The following is a 16,886-nucleotide window of genomic DNA, read 5'->3' on the forward strand; positions in this document are numbered from 1 at the left end:
TGCTACAAAGTAATTTTAAAAGTTATTTATTGCTTTAGGGGTGGAACAGAATGCAGACTCCTGGTCCCGCCCACTCTTCTTCCACTGCTGGTTCTTTGTTAAATGATTGTCTTCATTTGATGGATTCTGATTCCAGACCTCATGCATGTATTCCTCATTACAACTGTATCTATTTCATTACAATAATCCCTGGTGGATTTAGAAATTATATTTGAGGAGCAGATGAAAAAGCTTTTTAGTTTGGCAGCAGTTAAAGCTAGAACCTGGAAAGAGTAGTAGTAGTGTATTCATCCCTTTTCCATTTCTAACTCATGCATTTGCTCTGTTTCAGTAAGTTGTCATTACCTCACTGCCTTCCTCAGAATCTTTAATTTGAATTACAATTTAGGCAGGTTGCCAGATTAGATGCTTGTGACACTAATAATCACCACTTTTTATGATTCTTTTATTATGTTTAATCTTTTATCAGCAGTGCTGCCTTAATAGGTCATTCTCAACTGTTCTATTTCTGCAAGTTTTTACATCTTTGGTGACAGAGCTTTGCAGCATAGGGCAATTCAATGCACTACAAAAGGGCCTAATTAAGGTCAATGGCAGTTAAGCACATTCTTTTATTGCATTGCTGAATAAGGATGCAATTGAGCACACATTTAAGTGTTTCAGTGAATTTTGAGCCCATGAAGGGAAACCATCACTCTTTAGGTTGGAGGTATTAACTTATAAATGTGGCAGTTGTTCTTCTGTACCTGTAGTTGATAGCTGGCTATGATTTTGGAGGAGAATGCTACTCATAAAACAGCAGGGATTACCTGAATGACTCTTTATTCAGTTTTCCATTAACAGGGTGTCAGCATGAGATTCTGTCTTTTGACATCTTCAATTGTCCCCAAATTTACTTTAGTGGTATGATACTGCAATTTAGTGGTGGAACTCAACTGAGAAGGAATATTGAATTTCTTGGGGTTTAAGTTCCTGAGGCTTAATCCGCACCAGGGTAACGGCAAATGCAGCATTTTGAATGTTTCCATTATTGACAGTATGAAAAGGAATGCCATTCTTGGGATGTTTCTTTGCCCATGTAGTTTACAAACAGGACTTCAGAGCTCCTTTTAAGCTTGATAAAAATCACTTGGGATTTGTCAGGCTCATGCACTGGGAGGAATATCCTAAAACCAAGCCTGTTTCTAGGGGAGAAGGGTCTACAGGGAAGGAAAAGAGCAACATGAGCTATTGATATGTGTTTCTTGTAACCTTTGACAAGACACAGTGGAGTTAGAGGGCAGTGAGGGCATGAATGTCATGCTGGCAGGCAGAACACAGGTTGGGATTGTAGTGCTCAGCTACCTGTGCTCATGTAACAGTTGCTTGCCTGTCATGCAGGGTATCAGGTTCAGGCTCGTGGAAGATGGCACAGCACACCTACTTTGAAATTATATTGAGTGCTACGTGCTGTGTTACACTACTGACAGGACACTGGCTTGAAAAGGAGAGGCAGGCAGGATATTAATTCAGGAGAAAATGTCCAGTGGGACATTCAGGCTGGATCCTTGGCTGTTGTTGCTCAGAGTGGTGACCCATCAGCTGTGCTGTTGACACCATCTGGGGATGGAGGCCTGCAGCTCTTGGAGGTCTTTGGCTGCTGCTTTTCTACATAATGGCCCATATAGCAATGTGAGATTTTTGTATTCAGAAATCATTTTTTAAGGAAAGTGAAAAGGATGTGGGGTGGCAGGGCCAAACAATTAGTTTCACACAGCTTTTAAATTTTTACTGCTTATATGTAGAGCTGGAGAGAATGGTATTTGAAATGCTTTGTGCTTTACTCAGTTACACACTCACCTTTACCTTTCCCCTTCCTGAGAGAGAAGAAGCTGAACAGGATCTGCATGCTGACAGGAAAAGAAATACAGCATTTGTAGGTCCAGTGGATCTGAGGGAGGTAGGGATTTTGAATTTGTTTCTAAATAAGATAAATTTGATGAATGAAACAAATCTTTAAATTTTATTTTGAAATAAGCTATGTATTCATTGATACAAAATGAAGGATATGATATGAAGGTAAGGAGAAATGGGGATTTAACTCCTTGATTGGTGTCTATATCTATAACCCTGTCTCTGACAGTAGGCTGCTGCCAAGTCAAACAAGCAAACAAAAAGAAAAAGTCAAATTCAAACACTAAGTGAGCATTTAAACTAGTGGGGGAAGAGGGTGAGGTAAGGAGAAAAAACAAATGCCCATAATGTTGAAAAGGTTTTATCTAGCTGATTACCCTATTTTTGGTCGTAGTCAGGGATGCTTGGAGAGAATAAAAGAAAAAAGGAGGGACAAGACAGGATATTTTAATCAGCTTCTCCAATTAATAGTTTAAGGTCTTCCCCTGTAAGTGCTGCAAGTAAAAGATCATTTATAAGAAATGCTGCGATACCTTGCTCTCATTTGATTTGTGTAATCCCTTTTTGAACCTGCATATATTTCAACATCCACAAAACTCTGTGGCAATGAATTCCAGAATTTAATTAAATGTTTTGTGGAAAAGTGCTTGACTTTATTGGTTTTCAATCTGCAAACCAAATAACCTCTAGCTTTTTTAATCTTGAGAAAAATTAATAATGATCCTCTATTCACCTTTCCTATCCCATATTGGTGTTTAGGGAGTGCTATTGTTCCACTCTCTTCACTCCCAGGAGTGTGGTCCCTACTAACTGATCTCTTTTCAACTGTTTTTTTTTTTCCCCCTAGATCTTTTTAAATTCTAGCTGGAAGGACACAGCTCAGATCATGGCCATTTTGCATGGAATTTGTGCACATCCTTTAGTTTTACACTTCAGAGCTCTACACTACAGAGCCTCAATACTCTAAGGGTAGAAATGTGCTTCTACCATCCCATATATGTTAAAATTTCAGACCTCAGGCTAGTGAAGGAAATGCAGCTTGTGCCACACTGAGGTGACACTCCTAGTTTACATCTCATGAGCTCTGCCAAAGAGTTGATCCATGCTGGGGGACACCACCTTCAATTTCAGTCCTGCTGCACACCGGCAGTGGTCGTGGTGGTGTGGTGCAGGTGGATGGCTACGAGGGCTTCAGCAATGGCCAGGAACTGCCTCTGGAAGGTGTTTTCCACAAGTGGCCAATGTGTTTGAAGGTATATTCTGTGGGGGGATAGAATGTAAGAAAATATAGTGCAGAAGGTAATCTCACCCCTGAGGAGTTGCAGCTGTACTAATCCCCAAAGATTAGGAACAAGCCTGCCCTGAACAGGCCACAGCTGTGTCCAGTGAGGATGAGTGCTATAAAAGAGTGGGTTAGCTGGTTGGGAAGAGAGCTGGAGTTTGTTGGCTGTGCTGTGAGGAGATGCCCATGACAAATCATCAAGAAGGTATGGAACTTTTGCAATAAGACATTAACAGTATTCCAGAAGTGGCCACTCCCTCCTGGATGGGCAACAGCTGCAGGGACAGGTCATTCACAGGGGTTTGTGTGGAGCACTGCAGCTTCTGCACTTACACCCATGCTCCTGCTTCTCCATATGAGAATCTTGATTCATTTGATCCTGTCAATATACATATGTATTCCATTTCTACCCCCTCTCTGTGTCTAGCTGAAAGCAGCAGTAATTTAAGTGTGCCTGATATTACAAGAACATTTGCAGGATAATGTTCACATCACTACTGTTGATACTTAGATGCTGGTTTTTTTCACTGTATACTTTCACTCCATACTTGGTGGAGGAGGCATATTCATGAAAGTGGGATTGAGAGAGCCCTTCTAGTTTAAATATGTAGAGACTGGGGGAGAAAAATCCTCCAAGGGAACTGGTCATATCTTCCACTTGGATACTGTTATCAGTGGATTTCTTAACACACAAGGATTTTTTTTTTTTTTTTTTGGCTAAAAGAGGAAGTGTGATGAGTAGATCCAAATCAGATACAATACAAGAAACCTGAATTAGATGCATTTTCCATGTAATAAAACCAATAAAAAACCCCACTTAAAGACGCCAGCACCATTATCATGAACAATGAGTCAATTTCTCCTGCAGTATTTTAAGTGTGTAGCTGTAACTTCAGAATAATTTTCTTCACCAACAAGCATATATCCAGGGCTGTTTGGGATTACTTTGATTATCATACTGTAAGATCAATTCTAAATGTAGGCACTGAAGCCTGAATAATTTATTTTCTAGACCATTAGAACAATTTGAGGATCTGATTCCATAGGCAGCTTTTTTGCCAAGAGAGCGAGTGCATGCCTCTGTGTATCTCTTGGGGAAGAAGAGACAGATAATCTCTGCTTTTAGAGTAAGACACCTGCTGTACTGCTTGACTCTGCTCTATAAATTTGTGAGGAATTTGTTTTGAGCAGAATATTCTGCTACTTCCACAGGCAATTGCAAAGACCAGGGCTTGCAAAGATCTCACTGTCCTTTCCTCACAGTTCTGCAGCTGAGGCACAGATGCACCAAACAGCCCTTTCAGGATTTACACTGAGGTCTTTCCTGGAGCAAACACCTGACTCAAATATCCTATGTCTTAGGGCTGGGACAGAATTCCTTCTGGTGTCTCATTGTTTTGACCTTAGTTTAAAAGACTTTGCAAAAAAAAAAAAAAGCAACATCAATTGGGAAAAAAAGGTTAGAGAGAACTGCACTTAGAGAGAACTGCATTTTGTTTCAGGTTTTGCCATGAGCTGCCTTGCTTACAAGAGAGCGGATTATCATGAAAAATTAGGCAAATAATGTGTTAAACATTTCACAAGGGAATGTTAAAAAATGCAATTGTCAGTAGCCTGGCATCTTTGAAGGGGACCATTTTTTTTAATTTAAAGTCAATTCTGCACTCACCAAATGGAGTTAATACAGACTCTCATTTGGCTGCCAGTAGATCAGGTTCAAGCTGGAGACTTCTCTCTGATGTTTTTGTCTTAATGGTTTCTCTTTTAACCATGACAGTATCACTGTTTGTGCAGAAGCCCCCAAATTGTCAAAACTACCCCTGCTAATGGGTTTGGTTTTGTTTAATTTTGCACATCAGCAAGCCCAGAAAACTGTCAAAACTTTTCATTTCCTCACTATGCTTCTGACACTCTTTGACACAAAAAAGGGCTGGGGGTTGGGGGTGGGGGTAAGGAGAGAAAAAGTGGAGGAGGGGGAACATCGTAAATAACCATTTAAAATTATCCACGCCTCAGATATCAAGAGGAGGAAGTAAAAACAGACATGCAGCATAGAGCCAACTACAACTGTTTTTTCTTGGCTCTGATCCAGAATAAGTAAATGTGATGCCTCTAATTCCAGGGTCTCAGACTGGAAATTACAGTCCAATTCAGTTCAGAATGGAGGGCAGAGGGGTTGAGGAGCAAGCTTTCTCAATGTTCTGGAATAGAAAACATTTGGCTATTGTTGGAAAGGCTCCTGTGGCTGTCTTGGTGGGTGCTGGTTCTTTAAACATTTCCCTAACCAGATGCTTGAGTGTTGAAAGGCCACTGGATGGAGACTTGCAGGTGTACTTTGCACCTTGGGGAAAAGGGGAGCTTTAAAGAGCAGTTAAGTCTAGAGCTAAGGACAGCCTCTGTTTCCTGGATGTGCCTCATGTGACAGCTTAGTAAATTTATTTCGGGACCCTGAGTAGATATTCTGGTGTGGGAAAAGGAACAGAGCTGAACAAAAGTGGAGCAGTCTTCAGTAATGTGTGCTGACATTATGAAATCCAGTTTGAGCCGGGTGGTTTAATGTTCAAAGGATTCCTTTGTGCATTTCAAGTTTGGTCAGTCAACCTAAGGAAGAGCTGTGCATTAATTCTTCAAAAATAGGAATGTAATGAGCTGCTGGAGAGCAGAGCATCTCTGAATCAAGGGCAGTGTAGTGAGATACTCCTGCTGAACAGCTGACCTGAAATATTCATCCCTGATCTAAAGGCTGCAGCTCCAGTCGTGGCATTTTACATGAACTGTGTCCTGCTGTTCTGATGTTTCACGCCACTGGTGAATTTCCAGATTTTGCAAACAAGCATGACTTTGGAGTCAGAAGATGCTGAATTCAAACATCCAAGCAACAAAGTCTCAAGCATTAAGCATTGTGCGTCAATAAGACTTTAGTGGATGATGGAGGAGCAGACAAGCAGGTCTTGCCTTTGCAGCATCCTCAGTGGGACCCTCCTGCAATCCAAGTGATGGTTGCGGGTGTTGGTACCACTCAAAGCAGTGTAGCAGCAGGGCGAGCATGAAAGGTGATGAAATAAGCTGCCTCTTATTGATGCTGTTGAGTTGCTTCAGAACAAAGAAGTGAAGATAAGAACTAAATGTATTGCAAGGTCATGGCTCTGCAGCTCTTGGGCATCTGCCTTCATTAGGCTTAATTGGGCTGTTTGAGCAGCCTCCCCATGCCTGCAGTTCTGAGGCTGATCTTGAGGCTAATATCCACCAAGCTGAAGAGGCAGAAGTGCACTTCTGCTTTTCATCCCATTCCTCAGCCAGTTTAGTGCTATTCCTGACTGTATTTCAGCACTCTGACCAGTTTGGTTTTAGCTTAGGTATTTATACATCTCCTCCAATGCTGTTCTGTTCAGTAGACCTTCAGAGTTTTATTTCCTCTTTAGGGAATTTTTTCCTATATTATCTATATTATGATTCCTTTTTTTTTTTTTTTTTTCTCTTGGGCCATGATGATAGCATTTCTTTATATCCCCTCCCTTAGCCTAAATGATTTTCTGTGGGTATTCTTCCCCATCCACTCCCTTGGTTGTTCTTTAATAATTTTGGACAGTGTTAATGATCATGCTCTGTAAGTGGGAATAGAGGGGAGGTATTTCCAGTGTGCCAGGTCAGGGCATGGACTGTCCCTCCAGGTCACTTGTAAGAGGGTACTTGTGCAAGGTTGAATACAGTGATGTGGGGATGCCTGGAATATGCAAAGACTCCTAAATGAGGGGCTTTGAGTCCCTGTGCCTTGGAGTTTGCTTTCTCTCAGTGGAGACACACGGGTTGGTCCAGCTGAGGTACACTGATGTGAGGTGTAGTTTGATTCCTTAGCTCTGAACAAAACAGACTGGTTTGCAGCTGGGGTGAGGAATGCTGCCTTAAAAAACAGCTGCCTTTATTGCCTGTTATTTGGGGAGGAATTCAGTGGCATTAAGAGACAACCTTAGTAATTAGTATAAGAAATTGCTTTGGCTTTTGTGTTTCTCCTCTGTGTTTCATTTCTGAGGTTTAGCTCTGCCCCAGGATTAGCTCTATCTTTTTCCTTCCCTGGTTCATGAGCTGCCTTATGTTCATCCACTTTATGCAGGTATTTAGTGGATATGCTCCTGCATATGTCTGGCTTACTACTCTATGAACACAATTTCATTCCAAGCCTTTAATTGATTTGGATAATAAAGTGCAATTATAAACTCAATAAAAAATGGTCATTTTAAAGGGAGAGCAGGAAAGAAAGAAACCTAAGTGATGCTGTGCTGTGTGACTCGATAAAGATGCAAAATCCTCTTTGCCTTACACTCTAAATGCTCTCTTGCTTCCAGGAGAGGCTTGACCTTAGGCAGGAACTAAGGAGTATGAGCTGTCCTGCCAGGGGGCTGCTCTGGCAAGGTTTGCTTATGGCATGTGTCAGGGTGAGAGACAGGGTATTGGGATGGGAAGAATGGGGAATCAAAAATGCTTCAGCCATTCTGGGCAGTTCTCTAAGGCTCCTAAATAGGACAGGGATTTTTTCAATCCCTTCAAGAACTGACCCTTTGGGAATTTATCCTTTACTCAGCGTCTGCTTTTTAACTAGAGAGCAAAAGACCTGGTTTGGAGATTGTGTCTTGGATTTAGGAAATCTGTGACAATTTTTGAGTGTTGCATCTTACTGATGACTTCTCTATATTTGTTTTTTTCTTTCTCCTTTGTTTTTCCTACTGAAAATGTCATAAGGAGAAATCATTTCTTACAAGGTGTGACTGCTGGTTTGCTCCACTGCCATATTGACATGGTTTCATATCTGGGGTTTCTTGGATACAATAACTGAGTTTCTTTGTTTCTCTTTGTTTTCCCAGTTGGGAGGCTGTGGAATCCTTGGTGTAGGCATCTGGCTGGCTGTCACCCAAGGGAACTTTGCCACCCTCTCCTCTTCTTTCCCATCCCTGTCAGCTGCCAACCTGCTGATCGTCACAGGGACGTTTGTCATGATCATTGGCTTCGTGGGCTGCATAGGTGCCATCAAAGAAAACAAGTGCCTCCTGCTGAGTGTGAGTATTGAGCTGCTGCAGTGTTTGCTGTCTTGTGATGCTGGTGCTATTGCAATGCATGCTGCAGTGACCTGCATCTCAACAGAAGCTGCCCACTCGACACAGATGAGACTGAGCTGTGTGTGAAACAGGCTTTGATAATCGTGAGAAGCTGCAGGTTATTCCTGGCCATGCTGTCCATGGAGGATGAGACCTGCAGGGAGGCAATTGTTAGTGGTGGAGGTTTCCTTGACCTCTTCAGAGAAGAGGAAGAGTTTTGTGAAGACATCTTTTGTAGTGTATCTTTAAATTCTTTTTCACTCAGGTTTGATAGCAATCCACTCTAAATGTTTGCCCTAGTGGCACTGATTATCTGAAGTCCAGGACAGAGACATCCATGCCGGCAGGAAACAGGTTGATTCTGAAGTGGTTGATTCTGGTTTAAATTGAAAATTAAAATAAAATTGTCAGGTTTGACAATGCTGGTTTTTCCAACCATTAACTCTCCAAAAGCTGAGATGTCTGGAAGCAAAGGTGCCAGCACAAGGAGACTGCTGTGAAATCAAAGATTAATAAGGTGCCAGCTGTCCATGATTTCACAGAAGCTTGAGCCACATCCCTGGTGTATTTTATCAAAATGCAGTTTGATGCCACTTCAAGGTGAAATTTAGGGGCAGTGAATACCTTCTGTAGTTGGTGTTAATGTGTATTTTGCATCCTGTTCAGATGAGGACCAGGAAGTGAGGTGATCTTGCTGCTCAAGTCTAGGACTTCACCATGGGGTTTGGCAAACCTCAGAGTGAAGAGGAACTGTGGTTCAGCTGGTCATCTGGTGATGCCTCTGTAAAAGGCTGTTCCTTACTGTGCTTCACATAATAATTTTTTTCCCTGGGAAGTACAGAATGAGTTAAGGCACACAAGCCCTCAAATCTCTTAAGTGACTGAGATTCCATGCCTCAATAGAGGACTTTTTCCAGGCCCTTGCCTTAATCAGTTATTTCTGCTGATTTTTAGGCAGTCAGAGCTAGTCAGTCTAGGCTAGTAAAGGCTATGTATGTGGCTTGAAACTAAAAGGAACAATATAAATGGAAATTAAGGCAGTTATGTGAGTGAAAATCTAAACAGGGAAGGCTGAAGTCAGAATCTGAAGCTGGAAGTCCTTGACATTTTTAACACTCCTATAAATACACACTTTGTGGAGGAAGTGTGTGCCCAGACAGATGTAATGGATTACAGCTTCAATGCCAATGCAGCAGGAGCCCACAGGGTGCAAAGTCTAATGGTATAGCTTATATGTGCAAAATTAATCACCTACTTTGTGCTTTCCTGAAGGCCTAGCCCAGGTGTGACAGCAGTGAGCAGTGCCTGCTTGTGTGTCAGGATCAGGTCAGGATCTGGCAGGCAGTCCTCAGTACTGGAAGAGTTTAAGGATTTTATCTCTTGTGGTTCTTTTTCCTTCATCTTTCCTTTTGGCAAGGGCAGAGACTCCCTTGATCAGCCATCATTGCCCAGGTAGGATGAATGCACTCAGCCCCCTGAGCTGGGCATCCATGGGAGATGGAAATGCTGCAGGTGCTGCTCCTGCTGACGTGCACAGCACTCAGAATCCAGTGTCCCTCAGTGCCTGACGTAGGGACTGCACTTGATGGATCAAGTTAAGTAATGCAAAGGAATCCAAATTCATTTAGGAACTCTCTGCACAGGAGAATGGGGAAGCTTGATCTGATTTGGTACCCACATTTCACTCTGTCTGCCTGTCCTTACCTTTCTGTACTGTAGCTATTCAGTGTGGCCTCTATTTTACTCAATTTTCTTCAAAATTGAGTTATGCTAGAGTTGATTATAGCTACTTTAATTCTGAATAAGCCCAACTGTAGAGGGTTGAAATAGAGTTTCATTAGTCCACATTGAATTCAGTTTTTATTTGGTCTAGAGTAACTTTCCACATTGCATTGCATTGGTACTTTCTCACTGTCAGTCAATACCAGGGAGACTTTGGGGTTCTTCTGAGTTGTTTTTATTGTGCCTATGTCTTTGGAAGAGAAAGGGATGGTGGTAGCAGCTCCTGTTTCTGGGAGCAAAGCCTTATCATGCAGGTTTGTCCTTAGTCTTCCTTTCCCCACATTGCTGGTTCTATTTGATCTGTGTTTGAAAGTGTTTTCAAGTTTAGAGCTGGGGCATTTGGTTTTGGTAAGCTCCCATTTTTCTAAGTAACACAGATAGCAAAACAAATTCTTTCATTCAAGAAATTGCTGAATATCAAACCAGGGCTGCTCTTAGCGTGTGTGGTTGCTACATTCCTTCATCTTTTTCTTATTCCACAGGTGTTCCCAACACAGTGTTCTGCCACAATGAAAATTATGTCTTCCCAGAATATCTCTGGGTTTTTTTAACAGCCCTAAAAATGCCCTGTCCGCTTTTTCAAGAGGATTGTTTTGTTGCAGCTGGCTGGCAATAGGATTTACCATCTAAATTGTAAAGGGAAGGCTCCTAAGTGTTCCCAGCCTTTTGTGTCTGTGACACACACAATGTTTAACAATTGTTCCTGGATCAAGTCCTTACACTCCTTTCAACATCTCCCTGGCTGCCACTTAACATCTGGCCTTGGTCCTGGTTAGTAGCTAAGGTTGCTTTTGGAACTGAATTTATATCTCCAGGAGGCATTGCCACAAATGTGACAGCCACTCCTAGAGTAAGTTGTCTAGCTTGTCTGTGATGCAGCTGCCATATCTCCCTGTGAAGCATTTGCTTTAGCTAACTTCTTGTAATGTTTTATTCCATTTGGAAATAGGAACTTTGACGGTAGAAATGGAACAACTGAAGTCTGTTTGCACAGGTGTTTAAGAGGGGAAGATGGAGGCTGTTTGGTTGTGTTGCACTAGTCCCCAGACAATGCATTTGGGTAATTTGCCTTCACCTCCTGATATTTGTCAAGCTGCAGCACTAGAATCCCAGAATGGTTTGAGTTGGAAAGGACCTTAAACATCATCTAATTCCAACTACCTTGACACCTTTCACTAGACCAGGTTTACTTGGAAAACTAAACAAGCTTAGGGAACTGGGATAAGCAGGAGTTAACATGGTCTACAGGCACAAATCAGGTTAACTGATTTGTGGTAAGCTTAAAAGCATGGGAAAGTTATTTAATGGAAATGCAAAGAAAGGGAAAGCAAGAAGTAGAAGCTAGAATGTTGCATTCATTTTGTGTTTCAGCAGTCTCTATGCAATAGTCTGATGAAGTGAGGCTTAAGAGTGGACAAAAAAAAGGGCAAATGGAATAAACCAAGCTGGGGGAATAGCTAGGGATGTTATCATGGTGGGTTGGCAGATACTTATGTTATATCCTGCATATGTGAGATCAGACATCACTCCATTGAGCAAAACATTGCTGCGTGTCTCTGAGTGAGTAGCAGTTTTCACTGACCTCCCCTTTTCCTTGGCTCCACACAGCATGGCAGAAAGCTTGGGACATTAAATATCACCCCAGACAGTAGTAAAGATAATGTGAATGCTCTGCCTCTGCTGTATTCGTTTTGCAACCCACTCTGAAATCACATCCTTAAGATCTCCTTGAAGACACTTGTGGCATTTTAAGCCCACAAACTACATGGTCAGGCCTGGCTTAAAACAAAGGGCAATTTGGACCTCAGCTTGCTCATATCTCCCATAGTGCACCTCATCCTCATGTGGGGTTGTTGGGAGTCTGATCTGCCAGGACTGGAAAGATAAATTTCCCATACAACAGGAGCACTTGCTCTGCTTCCTAAAAGCAGAAGAAAGAGGAAAGCCTGTGGCAGTTACTAGCTGAGGGCGTGTGCTGCTGTTATTGGGGTTTGGAGGAAGACATTTGAGTTACTGCAGGAGGCATGGAGCACTGTGGGGATCCTAAAATGAACTGGGGGAAGCAGGACTAGCTCAGCCCACCTGCATTGGAGGAGCAGGAGTTTATGTGATGGTAGACATGGGATGTTTGTGGAAGGCCTTGCCTTAGGAATAGTGCTACTGTTTGATGATGTGACAAGGGATGAGATTTCCCATGGAGTTTGAGTGAATGAAAAGTGAGCAGTATCAGAGAGACATTTGAGCCTATTTACATTTCATACACTAAGATGCAGAGCAGATGAGACTCTGATCATGTATCTGTGTGTTCTGCACATATGACTTTTGTATTGGTTTGTCAGAGCACACCTGCAAGCTCTTTTTGGTATTAGGCTGCTGTGGTGTTAGGTGTGAATGTTAGTAATTACTTACCTCTGGCATTTACCAATGACTTTTGAAAGAAGGGAGAGCAGACCAAGTGGTTTGAGAAGTAGAGGACAGGTGGGGAAAGGAGATTGAAAGCAGAAGTAAAGTTCAGTTTTGTAATTGAGATTTTAGCACATCTGTGTGCACTAGTCAGGAGGATCCACATTAAGTCTCTGAATTGAGAGTTTAGATAGTCTAAAGCTCAAGATTTACTGACTTGAAAGGAATTACCTGGTGTCCACTGCTGATATTCTTTACTCCATAGCCATGTATGGTCAGGAAAATGTAAAGTCAGTGCTTCCTTAGTCTCTTAAGAAACAGGCCTATTCCTATTTCTCTGCATTCAGAGGAATAGAATAATATGAAAATCTAAGAATGTAAAGAAAAAAATAAAAGGAAACATCAACTATTCTATGCATTCTGCAAAAATGCATAGATGGGGTGAATTTTATAGCTGTCATTCTAAGATGTCAGTGAACAAAAAATGGATATTTGCACTGATTCTTATTTGCTCCAGCTACAACGTGAAAGAAGATAAACTTTTTCATTATTAGATTTCTCTAGGGAAATCAAAACAACAGGCATTCTTGAGATAAGTATGCAACCTGGTATATATAATCTTACATCTGAATATAAATGCAAATTGTTGAATGAAGTAGGCAAGCAATGCCTATTTCCTGCTTCAGTAAGACTTGTTTAACATTTCTGCAAGTGCTGTTGCTCAAGACTGTGTGACTGAGGTCCCTCTGCTACAAGCTCAGCTGTAGTTAGAAAAAGGCAGCTTTGTTCTGATGGGTTGGGTCAGTGGCCTGAACCAGTGACAGAGACAATAAGCCAGGAGTCTGACTTGAGCAGATTAATTTTTGGACTTCCATTGATGTTATTTCATAGGTATTTGGTCCTGCATTGCTGGATCATGTAACTGTACTGCAAATCTCTATGGGTTATCTTGATATGAAATTAGGAATCCATCTTTGCTGGTTTTCCCTTTGGAATTGCCATACAGTTCTGATGGGCGTCAGACCTGTTAGCCATATCCATCATCTTTGTGAATTTTAACAAAATTGTTTGGCTTGTGTGCTCTTAACCCCACTGCATTGTGCTTTCCTGCTGAGGGCAGGTCCTTGCAGGAGCTGAGGCACCACTTTGCCTCTCAAACACAAAATCAGTTGTGGTGTCTTGATCAGTGCTGACTTCAGGCAGGTGCTGTAGGTGCACCTGAACAGACCATTTCTCTATGCTAAAGAGGTTTATGCCTGATTAAATACTTCAGTGCTCAAATGTTGACCCAGCTGATCCTTAAGGGTCTGTGTAAACATTATATTTTAGGTTAATTGCTTAAGATCTATATTTGAGGAGCTAAATTGCCTTAATTCTCTGCCTTTTGGACATGTTTAGTAGGTATCTATATTTGTATGCTTGCCCTGAAAAAGATCATTCATTATTCCATGGATAGTCCAGGTTAAAAGTGTCAGTGCCTGATGTTAAATCACAATGGGTTATGTAATTTATTACCTGTATTACAGTATCCCCTGCAGGCAGCCCATGAGGATGCTCATTCTGTATAAAACTCCTGGGAAGCAGAGGTACCTGACCAGTAGAGCTTACTGTCTAATTAGATAAGACAAATGGAAAATATTATTATTCTCATTAGACAGAGAGCTGCAGCAAAGTGAAACTAAGTGCCTTGCCTAGGTTGCACTGGGAGATTGTGAGAGAGCCATGGAGCAAACTCAAATTATCTAAATCTCAACTCAGTGCCTTCATCATCTTTCTGTGATTACATCGGAACGTATCTAGCCATCCTGTGTGCTTCAGTGACCTTTAAAAAGCATTTAGTCCATGTTTCTATAATAGTAATGATAATTCTGATTTCTTTTATCATATGTATTGTGTCCAAATGAAAAGTAAATCTCCCAAAGCAAAATTATTCCTCAATTTTTTGTTTTGTTGAAAATGATAATTGGCAGCCTTAGCTGTTTTCTGTGGGCAGCACTGTAGGCTGTCCCAGCTGAGCTGATCAGCCTAATTGCACCACTGCCTTCAGTTAAATGTGAAACAGAACATTTAGCGAAGCTGCTGGAAAGGATCTGTGAACGTGGTCTAGTGCGCATGTTTTTGCAAACAGAGACTTTTGGTCCAGGAGATCATAGGAATACTGGTGAAAACCAGTATGGGGCCCTGTGTGAAGGGCATCTCTATTTGGTTGTTACAGCACACATGTATAGATACAACATTTCCAGACACTTGAAACTTAAATAATAACCTGTGTCCTAACAGGAGATAAGATTCATAGGTAGTTCTTTATTTCACCCTCAGATTTTGTGGCACTTTTTTTTCCCTCCAATGATTTGGTGCTAAAAACACATTCTTCTGCTCTGGTTGGGATGCAGCATGGCCAATAATCTAGTCAAAAGAGGATGAGGGGATCCATCTCCACACATTACCTACATGAGAATAAATTTAAAAAGGGAAAGGGCTTGAAACAGCCAAAATGCTGCTTCTTCTCTGATTATCTGAAGCCAGCTGCCTTCTTATAAAGCACCAAGGTTGGGTATGTTCCATCACATCAAGCATTAACAAAATTGTGTTAATTGACAGGATTAACAAAGTGGCTTAGATACACCCACTTCCCCTTATTCTGATATATCCTGATTTGTGGATAACCCTGATTTTTATTGTAGAAAAGCTGAAACAATGGTTAATGAGAAGGGGAAGGAAAATAATCATTAACAGGCAGATCTGTGTGTTCAGTTTAATTGAAATGATAACTTTGTGTTAATAAGCAAGTAGTCATCACAGCTGCTGGGATGAATAAAATGAGAATTAAAACTTGATATTAGGTCAGGACCAGCTGTGGAATGCGCTGATGCTGTGTGACTATCCAGATATCAAAAGATTCTCATTTATGGAATAGTCCAAGGGGAAAATGAGTGCCCATGGTGTTTTGTACTGTGCTGTTGAGAGTTTTCTGAACTCCAGCCAGCTCATCTGTAAGTGAAACAGCCATAAAGAAAATAAGGAAAAAGTTAATGAGTAGGAAGAAAAGGAAACTAAAAAACCCTACTGTTTTCAGTAGTATCACTGGATCCAGAGAGCTGACAGTTGAAACTTCATTGGTGACAAGGAATTTATTTCAAAGCAACTAAATGGGAAAGAAACAGCCTGTAAATGACTTCATCTCAGTAATTTAATGCTACAGATCAAGCAGTAGATTCTCATTCCAGTTTAGTACACGAGCTGGTGTTTTAGCAATCAAACTAGCAAAATCAGGGAAATGCTGGCTGCAGCCACAGCAGCAAGCAAGTGATGCAGAGAGGAGACAGATGCCATACATACAGCCTGAGAGCATTATACATGGTGTATATCATTTCTCTGTGTAGTGCTGTGTTGCATGTGAAATTCCAGCTTGCTGCCTGCTTGGACTGGAAGTACTGAGCACCAATCTTCTCTAGTTTGGTTGTCTCTATTATGAAGAATCTGCTCCTCCTTGTCTTTCAGTTTTTAGCTTCCTCTTGTCTGGTACCAAAACTTGTGAGGGCATGGAACCTGTATGAGTCCTCTCCTTCCTCCCTTCTTTTCTTCACCTCTGGGAGCATTTAATCAAAGGATCTGGGAACTGAGGAGAGAAAGAATGAAGTTTCCTTCCCACCTAGTTTTAGACTTGACCCTAAGGTCAATGTGTAGGAAGGGCTACCTCATAGGGTATATTTAATTTTCTGATACAGGCTGATGCCATACCACTAATGCCTGATGTGCTTTGAGTTACAGAATCACACAGTATTGAGTTGGAAGGGACCCATAAGAATCATTGAGTCCTACTACCTGCTCCTTGCAGGACTACCTCACTAAACTAAACCACACAACTAAGAGTGTCTTAGAAACTCTGGCTGGCTTGGAGACCCACTTCCCCGGGGAGCCCCTTAGGTCAGGGAAGAATGTTTCCCTAATGTCCCCATTTCTTTTTGTAGTGCCAAGACACTGCTTTATGGCCATCATAGAGTGTGGCAGCACCACACTCTGCAGGAGTCAGGGGAGCTGAACTAATTTAGGTCAGGTGAGGATTTAATTTGTTTGTCTAAATGGCAATCATTGTTTGAGTTCCTAACTCATTGTTGGTTAAAGTCTGCTAGCAATATCAATATTCTCTGACAGTCTCTGCAGGCTCAAGCTCTCCTGTCACCTACAAAGTGTCCCTTCTTTCATCTTTTGTCTCAGCATTCTAACAACTCTCATGTGCCAGAGGTTCTTCAAGAGAAACCTGGCTCTGAGCCATTTCCAGATCCAGACCTAGGATCACCTGCAAGAGCTGAAAGACAACAGAATTGTTCCCATTTTGAAAGTAAATGGCAGGTATCCTGTGTGTTCCTTGCCTGCCCAGACATTCTTGTTACTTTTGAGCATAACATTTACTATTTTTTTTCTCTAATAGCAAG

General features: G+C 41.6%; 1 protein-coding gene across 3 annotated transcripts in view; it reads left to right on the forward strand.

Moving 5' to 3' along the window:
• The window catches only part of TSPAN4 (tetraspanin 4), a 420,581-nt gene that overhangs the window by 340,204 nt on the left and 63,491 nt on the right, over nucleotides 1-16,886 (forward strand). For all 3 annotated transcript variants that reach the window (XM_071427692.1, XM_071427693.1, XM_071427691.1), the window contains one exon: nucleotides 8,035-8,226. In XM_071427692.1, the coding sequence (XP_071283793.1) occupies nucleotides 8,035-8,226 (192 nt within the window). The remainder of the gene's footprint in view (nucleotides 1-8,034; nucleotides 8,227-16,886) is intronic.

Source organism: Agelaius tricolor, unplaced genomic scaffold, assembly GCF_023055355.1.
Source record: "Agelaius tricolor isolate 1412-34295 unplaced genomic scaffold, bAgeTri1.0.p SCAF_5, whole genome shotgun sequence".
NCBI classification, from domain to species: Eukaryota; Metazoa; Chordata; class Aves; order Passeriformes; family Icteridae; genus Agelaius; species Agelaius tricolor.